Below are 18361 nucleotides of genomic sequence, written 5' to 3'. Positions count from 1 at the left end.
AAAAAAAACTCAGAAAGTGGGCATTTGGACAAACACCACATAAGATTTTTAAATGACAAAAAAAGTACATGAAGATTCGCTCTGTCATTAGTCATTAGGGAAATGATACTGAAATGAAAAGACTGACAATACCAAGAGCTGGTGAGGATGTGAAGCGACTGCAGAACTCTTACACTGTACCTTGTTTTAGGGAATGCAAAATGATATACCCACTTTTTAAAATAGTTTGGTGGCTTCTTATAAAGTTAAATATACACTTGCCATGTAATCTAACCATTCTGTCAGTAGGAATATACCCAGGAGAAATGAAAATCAGTGTTATAAAAGGATTGTATGTGAATATTCCTTGCAGCTTCATTCGCAATAACCAAAAACTAAAAGCAAACCAAATGTTCATCATCTGGCGAAGGGACAAGCAAATCATGTTACCTCCCTACTTAGCAATAAAAAGGAGGTACTGATATACACAGCAACATAGATGAATTTCAAAAGAATTGTGCTAAGTGACAAATGGCAGACATAAGAGACTATATCATATGTGATCCTACTTACATGAAGTTCTAGAAAATGCAGAACTATAGAGGTAGAATACAGGTCAGTGATTGCCAGGGGACAGGAGTTGGGGGAAAGGGATTGACTCTGCAAAGGGATAAAGGGACTTTTTGGAGTGATGGAAATATTCTATATCTTGATTGTGGTGCTGATTACGTACTATGTACATTAAAAAAAAAACCCACATCAAACTCAACACTTAAAATGGGTGAGTTTAATTGAGGGTAAATTAAAACCCTTACAAAGCTGGTTAAAACAACAGTGACAAAAACTCCTTACCAAAACCTGTAAGGCTTTGGTCAACTTACCAGCACAAACCAAGACTTTGTTATCAGGGACATTCACGTCAGACCCTTCACGAAGAGATTTTAAGAACTTAACTCAAAATAAATAATAAATTAGTATCTACTTTTCCAACTTAAAAATAAAAATTTTATTTGAATGTATAAGCCTCTACTTTAGCCAAAGCTCCTGGTGAGTTGGGCTAGCTCCATATACAGTAGTAATAATTAAAATTTTTCTTTCTTCAAATGGCTACTAGGCTAATGGTTTAAATACTTACCCCTATTCTACTATATTGTCTTCCATGACCATGCAGTGACCTCTCAAAACAAAAGTTAGAGATCGGAAGTAACTAACTGACAATTACAGTGGTTGATACACTCCAGTTTAAATAGAAGTGTCCTTGGTTAAAATATGGTTCATTCATCGGTCAAACTGTCCTTATTTCCTTTAATTGAATTAAGATGGACAAATGAGAGATGTGTGCAAGACAGGAAAAAAAATCCTTTCACAAATCACTGGTATCCTCTCTCTGAGTGTAAAACGAATCAATTAAAAGCATGTCAAAGCATCTTTTACTGCTGAACAGCTTTAATGCAGAAAACATTTATTACAAAAATTTGAGTGAGAAATTGGTTACCTTATACAGTTAAACATAATTTATTGTTATCTCTGAGAATTGTGGATTATTTTATATCCACATGCTTGGCTGAAAATTAAAACTTTATGCTAAGAAAGCCTTCATTTTTCATCTTATCTTCAAGTTGGAAATACCGACTTAAGAAAATACAACATATAAGAAAATACACAATTCACACTTGCATATACACAATTTAGTTTTATCTGTACATTTACCAAATAGTTGCCTTGGGGGAGATGTAGCATTAGGATGGAGGGCGAAATACGATTTTTATTTTTTCACCTAATAGCTAATCGCTTTGAAAAATATAGTGTGTCTTCTCTTTCCAGTGCCTTAAATTGATATTTAACATGTGATAGCTTATTTATATATTCATATACATTTTTAACCCATATGTTAAAGTTGTCTTTATTACAGTTAGTTACCTGTCCCTGTATCTTAGTCCTCTTTTCACTAGTATACACGTGTAAATGTATACTGCTTAACGAAACCATTTTTAACCTGTTTGTAAAGGTTGATTTTATTACAATTAGTTATCTATTCTTATATCTTAGCTCTGCTTTCACTAGTATACACATGTAAATTTATGTAACTCAGAGCCTGCTTCCAGCTTGTCTTTCTTTTTCATACTTGAATATGTTTTTTCCTACTTTCAAAATTTGGTCAAAATATGCTGATAACTTATTTTAATAGTTCATTTGAATTTTTGGCTTAATATTATTTTAAATTTTCAATTGGTTCAAAATTTAAAACATAAAAGCATACATAATGAAAACTCTTTTTCCCTTCCCTGTCCCCAGCTACCAGTTTCACTGTTAAGAGGCCACAAATATTAACAGTTTCCTTATTTTTCTAGAAATGTTCTATGCGGTATACATTTGGTTAGGGGAAAAAATGAAGTAACCTTTATTTATTCAAAATCTCAAGAATATTAAAATGTCATTGGTTTCTATGTGTTATTTTTATAGTGTCAACTTGCCAACACAAACCAACATAAACCAAGACTTTTAAGTGTTATCAAGGACATCAAGATAGACCCTTCACTAAGAGATTTTAAGAACTCGCTCAAAATACTCTCAGCGTGAGGCTTTTAGAGTTTCCTATCTTTGGACTTTATGTTGCTGATATGTATTCTCGGTTAGATTTCTGCTATGTCTGTGAAACTCCTCTCTTATCATTCGTCTTTTAGTCGTGGACAAAGCCAGTAGAAGAGCATGGTTATGAATGATTGAGTAGCCCTGATGACTAACACTGCTACGCATGTTCTTTTCCCTTCGTTTTAGAGTCTATACTTGAAAATTTTTCTTTCTAAAACACCTAGAATTGAGAATGACAATTTTACCCCTTTACCTTCATAATAAAGAAATAGAATTTAAAAACACAGAAGAGAAAGCTACAGTCCAACAAAAATTGGCAACCATGTATAGGGCTATTTATTGATGACTTTGCTCATTGGCAGTATAAAGTGTGTGTCACTCATCATTAGCAGTAAAAATTTCACCACGTTATGTTCTCTTTTTATTTTCTCTGGTGGCAACATGTGGCTGAACAGGGCCACTGGCTGTGGGTCAAGAGGTCAGTCTTTGAAGTTAAGAGTGGATGGTGTCATTTGCTATTAACCTAAGATTAGCAGCTAAGGTCATTCATTCATTCATTCATTCATTCTTTTTTACAGATTTCCTCTGTTTGTATAACATGCCAAATCAATCTTGCCCAATTTTAGAAGAATTTCTCCTTTCCGATCAGCATTTTATTTGCTTAAATTTATCATTAAGGTATTTTTTTTTCTATCCAGATTTCTTTCTAGCCCCCATCCTCGTCTTCAAAGCAATGTTAACTTTCCTTAAATTTAAAAATTTTCCTGTCTTTAACATTCATCTTCCAATGTACAGATGCATCTAATATGTTTTTGGCTCTTGAACTTTTGAGGGAAAAGCAAATACATGGCAGAATTGTAGGATTTCAGGGATGTCTTCACCCCTGAAACTGTCTCTCCTTGCTATTCTTGCTATTGAACCATCTCCAACTCTTAAATTGGAAGTTTTGTTGTGGTTTACCTTTAAGGATCTGTTAAGTTGGTACCCTGATATCTGAAACCTCCTATTTCTCTTTTCTCTTCAGCCAAAAATATTACCTATTCTGATGTAGTTTCATCAATCGTCTTTGAAATATAAAGAGACCACTTGTCTAATAAGTGTTCTCCATGAGATTTTTCAACAAGAGAGTTCCCTCTCAATTACTATTTTATGTTCTGGTATAGACCACAAGTCTGGGAACAAAGTGGATTTTGGGTATTTTATATCACAGTTGTTTCTGTTAAACCTTGGCTCATTTTATTACTAGAAGGAAAGCATACTTACCTTAAAACAGCATTATTGTTATTGGTGATTTTCTTTTTCTCTAATCCAGCACTAGGTCTTACCTTGTGCTAAGCATATAGAGAGTCCACTGTAGATGCAAGTACAAGAAGAGATCCTTCATGCAACTGCGAAGAGTGCTGTGTCAAGGTTAACACATATAAAGAAGGAGAAGAAAGTAAAGTGTGTACATACAAATTTTAAATAGGTTAAACCTATAAGATATACATTAAAAATCAACTGGAAGCTGGGCGCAGTGGCTCACACCTGTAATCCCAGCACTTTGGGAGGCTGAGGCGGATGGATCATGAGGTCAAGAGATCAAGACCATCCTGGCCAACGTGGTGAAACCCCATCTCTACTAAAAAATACAAAAATCAGCTGGGCGTGGTGGCTCATTCCTGTAGTCCCACCTACTCAGGAGGCTGAGACAGGAGAATTGCTTGAACCCAGGAGGCGGAGGTTGCAGTGAACCGAGATCTCGCCACTGCACTCCAGCCTGGTGACAGAGTGAGACTCCGTCTAAAAATAAATAAACTGGATTTCAAATCATGTTATTCAGTAAAAAATGGCATACTTGCTGGGTGTGGTGGTTCATGCCCATAATCCCAGCACTTTGGGAGGCTGAGGTGGGAGGAGCCTGGGAAGTTGAGACCGGCCTGGGCAAGATAGTGAGACCTCATCTCTACAAAACATCAAAAAATTAGCTGGGCTGAAGCAGGAGAATTGCTTGAGACAAGGAGGTTGAGGCTGCAGTGAATTGCTATTATGCCACTGCACTACAGCCTGGGTGACAAAACAAGACCCTATCTAAAAAAAAAAAAGAACAGCACACTTCAAAGGACGTGGTGGTCTTTGTTGCTAAGCTCCTTTATATGCTTGGAGTTGAGGAAAGTAGAGAATATTTAAGGAAAGCTTTCTGTAGAAGTACACCTGGGAGAAATGCAGTCGCAATCCAGGTAGAGAAGATAAGCGTAAGTAAAGACACAGCAGCAAGAGAAGGTGTGCTATATTCAAAGAGCTCATAAGGAGATTGACTTTACCATCATATAAAGTCCTGGCAGGGAGTCATAAGAGATTAATTCAGGCTGGATGCGGTGGCTCACACCTGTAATCTCAGCACTTTGGGAGGCCAGGGCGGGCGGATCACAAGGTCAAGAGATTGAGGCCATCCTAGCCAATATGGTGAAACCCCTTCTCTGCTAAAAATACAAAAAATAGCTGTGAGTGGTGGTGCATGTGTGTAGTCCAAGCTAATTGGGAGTCTGAGGGAGAAGAATCACTTGAACCCGGGATGCAGAGGTTGCAGTGAGCCAAGATCACACCACTACACTCCACCCTGGTGACAGAGCGAGACTCTGTCTCCAAAAAAAAGAGAGAGAGATTAATCCAGAGCAGTGTGTATTTTAGTTAAGAAACTTGGACTTTATCCTATAAGGATGGAGAAGGGTTTTAAGCAGAAAAGGAGTGACAGAGTCAGGCTTGCATTTTAAATGTAATTTTGTAGCTGTAGAGAGAGCAAATGTGAAGAAAGATTTAAGATGAAGTCAGAGAGATCACTTAAAGTGTTGACCTGACACCTAGGGCAGGGGTAAATGGAATTGAAAGGAGAAGAATGGAGAGGAATAGAAAGTTGAAAAATAGCTACAAGTTAAAATCATCAGGCATGGTGATTGGATATCAGTCATGAGGAGAAGTGAGAGGAGCTTAATATAAATTCCAGGTTTCTGTCTATGCTAATTAAATGGAATAGAGAATGTTAAGAGAAGCAGTTTAAAGAGGAACTGGATACTTTTAGGAATGTTGACCTTGATGCACCTATGAGATGACAAAAGGCAGATCAGCCAGCCCTGAGTAAAAATGTGGGCATTACCAACACATAGCTATGGAAGGTGAAAGGGAAAGTATGCAGGGTGAGAAAACTGGTGGGTCTAAAGCCACGACCTAAAAATCAGCAAAATATTATAGATTGGCATAGGATGACTTGTACAGAAGGAACTGTCAAAGAAGCATGAAGAGAACCCAAAAAATGCAGTGCTACCAGGAGTCATAGGGGAGTGAGTTTCAATCAGCAACGTCATTCATGATAGAATAGTACAGTGGTTCTTGATGATAAGGACAGTAGTCATTGTTTTATAACAATAAGCAAATTATTAGAGTCCAGAGCAGTTTGCATATTGCAGGAAAGAGGAAAGCTACATTACCATGAATTATAGAATGAATAGAAATGACTAACCTGGCCAGGTGCAGTGGCTCACGCCTGTAATCCTAGCACTTTGGGAGGCCTAGGTGGGTGGATCAACTGAGGTTGGGAGTTCAAGAACAGCCTGGACAATATGATAAAACTCCGTTTTTACTAAAAATACAAAAAGTAGCTGGGTGCAATGGCATGCACTGTAATCCCAGCTACTCTGGAGGCTGAGGCAGGAGAATCACTTGAACCTAGGAGGTGGAGATTGTGGTGAGCTCAGATGATGCCACTGTACCCCAGCTACATAGTGAAACGTCATCTCTGCAAAGAATTTTTATTTTATTTATTTTTATTTTTTTTTGTTCCCAGCATTATTTTTATTTTTTGAGGCTGAGTTTTTCTCTTGTTGCCCAGGCTGGAGTGCAATGGCATGATCTCAGCTCACTGCAGCCTCCACCTCCCAGGTTCAAGTGATTCTCCCACCTCAGCCTCCGAAGTAGCTGGGATCACAGGCATGTGCCACCACATCCAGCTAATTTTGTATTTTTAGTACAGATGGAATTTCACTATGTTGGTCAGGCTAGTCTTGATCTCCTGACCTCAAGTGATCCACCCACCTCAGCCTCGCAAAATACTTAGATTACAGGTGTGAGCCACCGCACTCCACTACCAAAAAGTTTTAAAAAGTAGCTGGGTGTGGTGGCACATGCCTGTGGTCCCAGCTACTCAAAAGACTTCGGCAGGAGGATTGCCTGAGCCCAGGAGTTTGAGGTTACAGTGAGCTGTGTATCACCACTGCACTGCCGCCTGGGTGACAGAGCAAGACACTGTCAAATCATAGTAGTAATAATAATAAATCAGCCTGGGCAAAATAGGGAGACCCCATCTCTACAAAATAATTTTTAAAAATTACCCATCTACTCAGGAGGCTGATGTGAGAGGACTATTTGAGCCCAGAAGGTTGAGACTCAGTGAGCTGTGATTGCACCACTGTACTTCAGCCTGAGGGCAGAGGGAGACTCTATTTCTAAAACAAAATTCATGAAGTCAAGTCATAATTTAATATGAATAAAGCCAAATTAGAAAGTGAGCAAGTAGGAGATGAATTCACTCAGCTGATAGGAAAAGAATAAATTGAGATCCTCAAAAGGACAAAGTAATAACTTTACAAAATAAGAGATTGTATAGCAAAAGATCCCTGAAATGAAGCAAGGTAAGAACAGGTAGACATGCAAAATAATCACTTCAAAATATTAGCAGCAAAATAATAGACATTGAAATTTAACTCAGTAACAATATTACACTGTATATTTATTTGAACAGTAGTTCACTCAGAAAGAAACACAGAGGTATAAAAATGTGAAAGATTAGTTGACAAACAGAGAGTTTAGATACTGGGCATGGAGGTTCATGCCTGTAATCTCAGCACTTTGGGAGGCTGAGGAGGGCAGATCACCGGAGGTCAGGATATTGAGAACTGCCTGGCCAACATGGTGAAACCCTATCTTTACTAAAAAATACACAAATTAGTCAGGTGTGGTAGGTGCCTGTAATTCCAGCTACTCAGGAGGCTGAGGCATGAGAATCACTTCAACCCAGGAGGCAGAGGTTGTAGTGACCCGAGATCATACTATTGCACTCCAGCCTGGGCAACAGAGTGAGGCTCAGTCTCAAAAAAAAAAAAAAAATGAGCATGGTGGCTCATTCCTGTAACCCAGCACTTTGGGAGGCTGAGGTGGGTAGATCACCTGAGGTCATGAGTTCAAGACCTAGCCTGACTAATATGGAGAAACCCTGTCTCTACTAAAAATACAAAAAGTTAGCCGGGCATGGTGGTGTGCACCTATAACTCCAGCTACTTGGGAGACTGAGGCAGGAGAATCACTTGAACCCGGGAGGCAGAGGTTGTGGTGAGTCAAGATCGCACCATTGCATTCCAGCCTGGGCAACAAGAGCAAAACTCTGTCTCAAAAACAAAAAATAGTGTTTAAAATGTCAATATTTATATAATTTATATAAGACAGAGAAAATATTTCCTTGCAATTTCACAGACTTTGTCATTGGTTAACCCAAGTTCAGAGAGGCTTCAAAATCCCATCAGTTAATTCCCTAGCAAGTGAACACTGACTGAAATTCTGAGCTGCCTTTAAAGCAATTCTAGCTTTAGATAGGGAGAAGTGATGTTCACATGATAACTACTGAGAATTTTCTAGAATTGTAGTCCTCAGATTGAAAGTATAACTTGAGTGTTGAGCAGAGTAAATAAATTTGTATCTATGTACTTTGAAGTATACTTGAAGAGCGTTGATTTTTAAAAGGTTGGCTGAGAGAAAAGACATCTTTTCTACATAAATGTGAAAATTAGGTTGATGATAGACTTCTAATTTGGTGACAATAGATGCAAGAAGACAATGGAGTAATATGCCAGAATGCTGAGCAAAAATTATTCTTATCTTACAATTGTATACTCATCTAAAATTCAATATTTTTACACAGTCGCAGGAGTTTACCACTGTCATGCTTTTGTTGAGAAAGAGAATCCTTTAAAGATGTGCTTTACCAGCAAAATATAAATGTAATGGTAGGAGTGATATGCAAGCATCAGAATTATGATATTAATTAACTTTGAATGTTACAATAATAATAGAATAGCAATACCTTTCATATTATGATTTATTTACATGGGACGAAAACCCCAGACAGTAATGACAAGGATGATATGGGGGTGTTCACTGGCAATTAAAGCATATTCAGGACAAATATTGAGATACTGAGTAACCCAGAAAAATTTGTAATTAAAGTATAGTATAAAAATGTAAGGACATTGCCAGGTGCAGTGGCTTACGCCTGTAATCCCAGCACTTTGGGAGGCTGAAGCAGATGGGTCACCTGAGATCAGGAGTTCGACGTCAGCCTTCTCTACTAAAAATACAAAAATTAGCTGGGTGTGGTGGCACATGCCTGTAATCCCAACTACTCAGGAGGCTGAGGCAGGAGAATTGCTTGAACCCAGAAGGTAGAGGTTGCAGTGAGCTGAGATCATACTACTGCATGCCAGCCTGGGAGACAGAGAGAGACTCTGTCTCAAAAAAAAAAAAAAAAAAAGGACAAACCAGGATAGAAATATAATCTACAGCTTCCAAACATATAGAGAAAAAATTACTATAGAAAACTATCAGTACAATACAAGCCAGGAAAAAACAGATCATACAAAATAAGATAGTATAAGCCCTAATATGTCAATAATCAAACTTCAATGACAGGGGATATAATGTTGAATTTTTGCAAACCTAGTCATATTCTGCTTATAAGAAAAGTACAGTCCAAGTGTGGTGGCCCACACTTGGTCCACACCTGTAATCCCAGCACTTTGAGAAGCCAAGGCAGGTGGATCACCTGAGATCAGGAGTTTGTGACTAGCCTGGCCAACATGGTGAAACCCCGTCTTTACCAAAAAATACAAAAAATTAGCTGGGCATGGTGGTGGGTACCTGTAATCCCAGCTACTCAGGAGACTGAGGCAGGAGAATCACTTGAACGTGAGAGGCAGAGGTTGCAGTGAGCTGAGATCACACCACTGTACTCCAGCCTGAGCAACAAGAGCAAGACTCCATCTCAAAAAAAAAAAAAAGAAAGAAAGAAAGATGTATTAACTGTGTGACTCTTAGATTCATAGGCTAACTTTCCTTTTGGATTATTTTTCAATGACTGAAAATGCCTATATTAGGAAATATCTTCACTTTCCATCTCCAGCTCCCATATTTGTCAGTTCTTCTATTTTGACCTCTAAGATGTGGTTCACATTTTAATTACAGTTACGTATGGCAGTCTCCATCTGCCAGAGCCAGCCAGCCTGCAGGGTTGAAGAGAATAAAGGAGAACTTAATACTGCCTTCTTTCTGACAAGCTTCTCATGGAGTTTTCCCTTTCACGGTTCAGACTCTTAACAATCTGTTGCAATGACTGAAGTGTCCTGTAAATGATCACTTACTATAAATATTCAGGTATATTTGTCACTTTAAGCATTAACAGTTTTTAAGAAATTAAATTTCTTTATTCATACATATACCGATTTTGCTTATGGCCAGAAGGACTTGATACAGGACATGAAAGTTGAAAAAATTTGCTGTTTATTCTCTTTTCCTCATTTAACTGCAGATAAAATATTGGTTGTCCAGGATAAATCATCCTTAATGGGATATTTATACTCTTCCCTTCAAACACTATGCGTTTCCCCACCAACTGTACTCTCCCTATTTCTTTTTTTCCTTTTTCTTTTTTGCAGACAAGGTCTTTGATGCCTAGACTGGTACGCAGTGGTGCAGTCATAGAGGTTCACTGCAGCCTCAACCTCCTAGGCTCAGGTGATCCTCCAACCTCAGCCTCCCAAGTAGCTGGGACTATAGGCATGAGCCACCATGCCTGGCTAAATTTTTCTTTCTTTCTGTCTTTCTTTTTTTTTTTTTTTTTTTTTTTTTTTTTAGAAACAAGGTTTCTCCATATTGCCCAGGCTGGTCTCAAACTTCTGGGCTCAAGTGATCTGCCCACCTTGGCCTTCCAAAGTTCTGGGATTACAGGCATGAGCCACTGCACCCGGCCCCTCTCCTTTTTTTTAAAGATGGAATTTCTCTCTGTTTCTCAGGCTGGACTCAGACTCCCAGACTAAAAACTGCCCTCTCACCTCAGCCTCCCATGTAGCTGGGACTTATTTATAAACTTTTTAGTTAATTGTGACTATAGTTATGCACAGATTAAACATATATTTATTCCGGTTGGTAATGATCATAAGGAAAAATCTGATCGGCTATCTTTGGGAATGATTGTAGACTGTAGTAAAGATCAAAGTCCAAACTGATTTTTATCCTTTTGTCCTGTTAAAGTGTAGGGATCTAGAGTACTTATGGACATTGATGTCAGAAGCACATATATGTACTTTTGAAACTGAAAATATAGCTCTTTTTACCTCTCATCTAACTTTGGAGACAACAATTGCCTTTCCAGATCTATTTAGATGACTTCTGAGGCTTATCTGTCTCATTTGTTGGTGCTATAAATTCTTGCTCTGACCCTAGCTGAAATCAGTGTAGTCTGAACTACTGGAGAGAAGTTATTCCATAATACAGTGAATCTCAGAATTTATTTTTTCAACTGATACTTCCAGCTCTGGATTCTGTGACATTTGCCCAAAGGGAAACACCGGTCCTTTGGATTACACTGTGCATCCATTGTCTGAACTGTCACAGCAATAGCGCGTAAAGCTGTTTGCATAGCGTGCTAACTCTATCAGGGTCATTTCCAGTCTGTGGCCGCTAAAAATGAAAACCATGCCCCAGCCGGGACAAGAACAGGGTCAACAGCTGGCAAAGGATATGGCAATCATTTATATAAATACGCTTTCTCAATCCCACAAAAACAAAAAACCCCAACCCAACAGCTGGGAAGGGTTGGAAGTAGCCCCAAGGCTGGTTAGTCCCCTTCCAGATGGGGAGGTTAGACTGGGGCTAGCCAGACTGCTCCACATAGACTTCCGATTTGCATTAGAAATGAAAAGAGGAGAGGAAAGGGAAAAGGAAGAAAGGCTACAAGCATGACTGCTCTGTTTTTCACCTAACTTAATCAAATAAGTGAAGACTTTCCGAGACGGAAGGCTTGCATTTATCGGCATTCACGCTCTGTTTTTTCTGTTTATCGTAGTGTCTATACACTTTTTCACTGCTGAAACAGAAAGCATATATGCCCTAAAGTATAGTTTATATATAATGTCATGGTTATTTGTAGACAGATTGAAGAAGCAGTCTCAGATTTATGTCCTGTTTACATCTTCCAAACACTTATGTAGAACATTCAATGTTAGAGAAGATAATAATTGTGGTGTTGGCTCACTCCCAGAATTTTATCCAAGGGATAGGATTCATTTTTGTAATTTGATTTGCTTTATAATACATCGTTATTGCACATCTAATATATCCAACAGAATAACGAATCCCATTTTACTGGGTTCATCTTAAGGTTGCATACCATGAGGCAAAGTATTGTTTTTTGTAACCTGTTGATGCTTCAAGAGGCAAAGGGGAAGAGTATATGACTTTCAAACTCTTCCAAGAGTGACATATAAATAAAAGATACCACAGTGTTGATGAAAAATTTGTTCTCATTATCTAGAAATGGGCCGCTCCTTCCTAATAGTGGGGAATTCTGCTGAAGCGAAATTGAATGGCAAGTAGCACTTTCCTCCTCTCCAGTCTTATATTTGCTTAAGGGAAAGCTTACATAATGAATACATTTATAGGTGTAGGATGAGCTCATGCTATCAGAATCCATAAAGATACATAAATTTGGCTCTTTTGCCAACACTGAGGCATTGTCGTAGAGAATCTTCTAGGTAATGCATTTTCCTTCTTGTAACGATCTGCCTGAAACAAACATTTAGCCTTACTCACGGAATGTCAAAAATAGAAGGAACTGTAGTGATCATCTCAGATACCTCCTCTAATGCTACTGCCAGAGTAGAAGAGATCAGAAAGCTAGAATGTGCAGAGGGAGAATGCTGTGGACCCCTCAATCAGGTATGCATTTTCCAACCATATGCACACAGAGGACCCTATCCTGAGAAAGAACAGTGCCAAGACTAGATAAACACCCCCAGGAGACCTGAATTATGATAGCTATCTGCTGATCCCAAAAACACTGATTTACTGTGTAATTGTATAAAGTAAACTTCCCACTTTGTTCTGTGGCCCTTATAGTATCAAAACAAATGTTGCTCAAGCATCAACACTTTATTAGAAATTCTCATGACATCTAGATGTGGTTTTGGTCAGATGTTTCCATAGATAAGTAATAAGATAAGTGTGTTAGGTGTTGGCTCTGAAAGTCTATCCCATCTATATAGTAATGAATATTAGACTTTAAGCTTGTTGGGGGCAAGAAAACTAAATCGTCTTCATGTTTATATCCAGTGAACCTTGCATATATGAGTACTGGTGGATGTTTGCTGATATGCGAGTAAGATAAAATGCAGGATATGTTGATTTTCAAATAATTAATTTAATATTTTCTTCTCTAATAGGTACAGCCATTTTATACTAAAACTTTTGGGGGGAAGGGCCATTACCTTAATTTACACAATAGATCATTTATGTTTTGCCAGAGAGTGAAAGTAGACAAGGATGTTTTTGACAAGTTGTCATTACTATTCCTGCCATCTTTGATTCTGACCCATTTTTAGCTTCTGTGCATTTACTTAGTTAATCTATTTGATTTGAATACACTGTTCAGTTAGTTTAAAATACTTTCTTAGCATTTATCTTCAAACTTTAAGTGTGAAAATAAGGCTGAGGCCTAGAGGTGTCCTCAGAATTTAAGAATTAGTGGTTTAATTTCTTGACTCTGAGAGTCCAAATGTTTCCTTGGATTGATGCAGATTGCAGATTGCTTTAACGTCATTGGAAGTTTGAAAGGTACATGTTTCTAAAGCTTTTAAGATAATGATACTTAGAAATCACTGATTGTTCCCTGACAATGAAGGCCTTTAATATAGGTTTACAAGCTCCAAAACTTTTAATATATCTTACCATACTCTGATTAGTAGAAATATATAACTGAAACCAACCTTTCTCTATCCTGGAAAAAAAGTATCCGGTGGAGTCTGTCCTTCCTGAGCTTAGATAAAGCAATTCTTGTTATCTTATTTTTATATTATTTAACCTTTTCCAATCTATAATACATTTGTGGTCTTACTGGGATATACCAGGAAGAAATTTCTTCCATTTCCTCTTTCTCTTTTTAGCCTTCTATATACCATGTGGAACCACAGAATGCATATGTTTTTATCTGTTCTGTTATATAGAATGTATATGCTGCCGGGTATCCTTACTCTTTCCTCTCTATACTGCCACAGCTACAACTGCTTCCCCGTGAAACATTAGAAAAGCACAGGTCAGAACCTAGTGCATGGTGTTACATTAAAGACAACTTGATATACTGACTGCAAATTCCCTCCTGTACTTTAAAGGCAAATAGTAGTGATCACAACCAAATTTAGATTGTGACACCATTGTTTAGGTGTATGTGATTCATTTTGATTATCTAATCACATATTTTTTTTTTCGCCTTCAATTTGTGCCCTGACTACACCTTGTGAAACGTTAGGACTGGGACAATGACTTTAATAAACAAGTTATTCAAAAATACTTTCAAGGTGGACAATTTTAACTTTAAATGGTGAGCCCAAAGGGTAATGAATTACTAATACCATAGTTCCCTTCTCAAACAGCAGTGACAGTTTAATTTTGATAGGTTACCCATGATCTTTGCAAGTGTGTTCATGCCAGGAATGTTGTCCTCAGCATTAGATCCTCTCTCTTTTCCTTTTCCAAAAGCCCACTAAAGTTAGTTCGCTTAAAACTACCTGAAAACATCTTTCTAGGCATCCACCTTACTTCAGGGCCCTAGGGTCATAACCTCTTAACCTTACGGGTTATAGGTCTCTTGCTTTTTGATCTTTCTTGGTTCTTTAGTTTTTGCCTACTTCCTCCACAACATTCAAGCCTTGTTATATAAGGAAATTGGAAACACTAATTTTGGATGAGATAAGTTACCCTTTCTTCCAGAATAATCCAAAACGATGATTTTAAATAGAAACACGCTTGGGAAGAATTTAACAAAACCAACTACAGCATCCTGTCTAAGCCAGTTTGAAGTTGCCCCACTTCATTTCTTATCCTCTTTTTAAAAAACAAAACAAAACCTACTTGGAACCTACTGTTGACTTAGTGATAAAGGTTTTATTCAGGTCCCAAAGGCAGCTTGCTTGAGACATCAGAGGGAGTCAGAGTGGCCTAAGTGAATGAGGAGATTAATATTAATACAATTAGTAGGTTAGCTTATTATTCTTGCCTTATTGGCAGTACACTGTTTGATAATAGTGACAACTATCATCAATTTGGCACTTACTATTGACAAATCATTATTTATTTTATAGCCATAGCAACTTTGAGAAGGAGAGATTATTATCCTTATTTCATAATAAAGGAAACTGAGCTTCAGAAGGGGTCCTTGGCTTGCCGAAGGCCATATGGTAAATCAGTGACTGAGCTGGTGTGGAATGTTAGCCTCCTGGAGCCGGATCCCTTCAGCCTCCCAAATACTGGTATTGGAGAGGCATTAGGACTAGAGCATATTTCTTTTGATTATCAATGCAGGTGGTGGTAAGATATCCTCAGCTGTTTGGCTGGCTGTCTTACCATATTAATATCTTTTTACTATTATCTTCTGTTTCAACCAAAATTTGGGTTTTGTTACTTGGCCACATCCATAGGGTCAGGTTGAGTTTACCTGTTTGAGCCTAATAATCAAGTATTGTACTGAAATTCCAAATAGAATTGGAAAATATACTTTTTTGATGGGTTACCTTTGCTCTTTCCTGCCTCAGCCCAAGAATCTCCATTAGAAATAATAAAAACCCTCGTAGAATTTTAAAGCCAAGTTAGCAGCCCTGAGTCAAGACAGGTGTTTATTTTTAATTCATCCTCACAAAGCACTATTTACCCATTCACCAGACAGAGCAAAAAAGGACAAATAGTAAAAAAAAAAAAATTATAGGTCATACAATTGTCTTTTTGTTCCATAAAAATTAGGAGGTATCTTTTAAAATGTTAAGATAATGTTTAAATGAATACATTTTAACCCAAACCTAAAATCAAACAATGATAGGTATATTTCTTCTTAAGTGCAGACTACCTGGCATTCACTGGTATCTGCTAGTGGCAAAGTCAGAAGGAGGAGGCCTGCAGATAGTAATCATATTTCCATCACATGGAAATCACCGACTTGCCTGACTTACAAGAGCACTAAGTATGTGTGTTTATGTGTGTATTTGTTCTGAATTTGTTTTGATTTTATCTGACTTGCCAGCTGCATAAGCGGGCAAAGAATGTAATGTGGAAACCGTCCACTGCCACTGGAAAAAGGATCCAAGAAGAATTCCTCAAGCTGGGAACATGAGCTGTGAGCAACATGTTTAAATAGCTAAATATCCAAAGTTTGAATCATGTCCATTTATTTGAGGGGATACACTCTCTTATTTGAGGGTTAAAGAGCCCTTCTGACTTAGACTATAACAAATGTGGTGCTGGAGGAGGTGAGAGACTTGAAGCCCTAGAGAGTTTGCTCAGATTGTGGTTAATGATGAGAGAGAGTACCATGACCCCCTTCATGAAGTACATTCCATGTTTAATCTGAAAACTCCATGAGCTTTTAAAAAAGCCTTTTCTGTACTTTCCAGTGAGGGAAAAAGGTAAGGGAAAGGAAGCTACTTTTTTTTTTTTTTTAAGTAATTTTTATGTGTCAGGCATTATTTGAGGTACTTTCAGAAAGGTGGTGATTTTTATCCCCATTTTATGTATGAGGAAACTGATGATATCTGAAATGATTTGCACAATCTTTCACAGCTAATTAGGTTGGGATCAGGTTTTTAATCCAAGATCTGACTCCAGTGCCCATGCTTTTCTCAACTCCCTTGAAGCCTTAATACTCTCAACAAAAAGTTTACTATCCTTCCCCCCTCATTTTCTTTTTTTTTAAATACTTAATTTTTAATTGTTGAGTTTACTTTTCTTCTGATTTTACTTGTTTTTCCTCTAAAGGAGCTGTCTGGGCTAACTACTCCATTGGTTAGAATATGATGCCTTTGAGCCAAAAATCTTGTTTGATCTCAGAATAGGCTAAGTTAATATTTTACAAAGAAAAGCTGAGAATTATATGGCATCACCATTAGCCTGATATTGCCACAAGAATATGAGATGAGCTAAGAGTGTGTCTGACTCAATGCCAACCCCAAAAAACAACTCAAAAGCATGTCTTATTGTTTTCAGATGATCTGAGTTTTCAAAAGAAAAAAGATCAATCCTAGAAATAAATAGCCTAAATAAGTCATAAAGTCAATTAAGTAAAGATTTCCCCTTATATATCTGTCCTATTTTAATGTAGGTAATCAAGGTACTGAATTTTCGATAGACAGATTGTAGTATCAGCATGGTGATGAAAGTAGTCTTCCTCTGCTGTGAATTAAAGCTAATATTAAATGTATGATTGCTGAAGTTTACTATGCACTAGCTCTCTCTTCCAAAAAATTATTTAAGTTAAATTAAATTTTATTTATTTATTTTTGGTAGCTCCTAGATCTAAAAGGGAATAGTTTTTTTCCTTCACAATTTCAACACTTCTCCTTTTTTCTTTTCTTTCTTTCTTTTTTTTTAAGACAGAGTTTTACTCTGGTCACCCAGGCTGGAGTGCAATGGCATGATCTCGGCTCACTGCAACTTCCCACCTCCTAGGTTCAGGCGATTCTCCTGCCTCAGCTTCCTTAGTAGCTGGGCCTACAGGTGCCTGATACCACACCCAGCTAATTTTTGTATTATTAGTAGAGATGGGTTTCACCGTGTTGGCCAGGCTGGCCTTAAACTCCTGACTTCAGGTGATCTGCTCACCTTGGACTCCCAAAGTGCTCGGATTATAGGCATGAGCTACCACGCCCAGCCTCCTTCTTTTTTTTTAATGTAAAAAAAAGTCCATCTTTGGTTTTTGCTAGGTACAGGCATTGATCGGTTCTACCTTCTTTTCATTTAGTATTTTTAAAACCTACGTTTTCTATCTATCATCATGCTTCTCATCTTAAGAATGTTTTTAAGCCATTCTTTTTCTTTCATTTATACCCTGGTTTAAGCGCATAGTAACATTTTCTGTATGGGCAAACTGAGTTTATTGTAGATAAAGAATATACAGCTTTTAAAAATCATTTTTGGAGAGTAAAGAAGACTAATTAATAGAACTAAATTTAAGTCCAGTCTGAAAGAACCTTCTGCCTGGCATAGTTGAAAGGAGTCTTCCCAAATGCACCTCTCTTACCACTGCCTTAGCAGTTCTTCCTTGTGAGGTGTTTTGTTTGTTTGTTTGTTTGTTTGATCTGGAGTCTCACTGTTACCCAAGGCTGGAGTGCGGTGGCACAATCTCAGCTCACTGCCACCTCTGCCTCCTGGGTTCAAGCAATTCTCCTGCCTCAGCCTCCCAAGTAGCTGGGATTACAAGCACCCACCACCATACCCAACTAGTTTTCAGTAGAGAAGGGGTTTCTCCACTATGTTGGCCAGGCTGATCTCAAACTCCTGACCTCAGGTGATCCACCTGCCTCACTCTCCCAACATTGTGGGATTACTGGTGTGATCCTAACGAAGGTTAGGATTTTTATTATGTCTTCCTGATTTCTGGGGGATAAAGAGGGAACCAAAAAGACAGATTATGAAGAAATTAACAGTTTCCACATTGCCATTTTTGTAAAAT

The 18361-nt window shown here is 37.9% G+C and overlaps 1 protein-coding gene across 12 annotated transcripts in view; it reads left to right on the top strand.

Annotated features, from left to right (window-relative positions):
- BCAS3 (BCAS3 microtubule associated cell migration factor) overlaps positions 1–18361 on the top strand; it is a 754554-nt gene that overhangs the window by 554312 nt on the left and 181881 nt on the right. For 2 of the 12 annotated variants that reach the window (XM_078373701.1, XM_078373698.1), the window contains one exon: positions 15754–15877. The exons of the other annotated variants lie outside the window; for them this stretch is intronic. In XM_078373701.1, the coding sequence (XP_078229827.1) occupies positions 15754–15877 (124 nt within the window). The remainder of the gene's footprint in view (positions 1–15753; positions 15878–18361) is intronic. 12 annotated transcript variants of the gene reach the window in all.

This window comes from Callithrix jacchus, chromosome 5, assembly GCF_049354715.1.
Source record: "Callithrix jacchus isolate 240 chromosome 5, calJac240_pri, whole genome shotgun sequence".
In the NCBI taxonomy this organism is placed as follows: domain Eukaryota; kingdom Metazoa; phylum Chordata; class Mammalia; order Primates; family Cebidae; genus Callithrix; species Callithrix jacchus.
The sequence above is the reverse complement of the archived record's forward strand: the minus strand, read 5'-3'. Positions and strand labels throughout refer to the sequence as shown.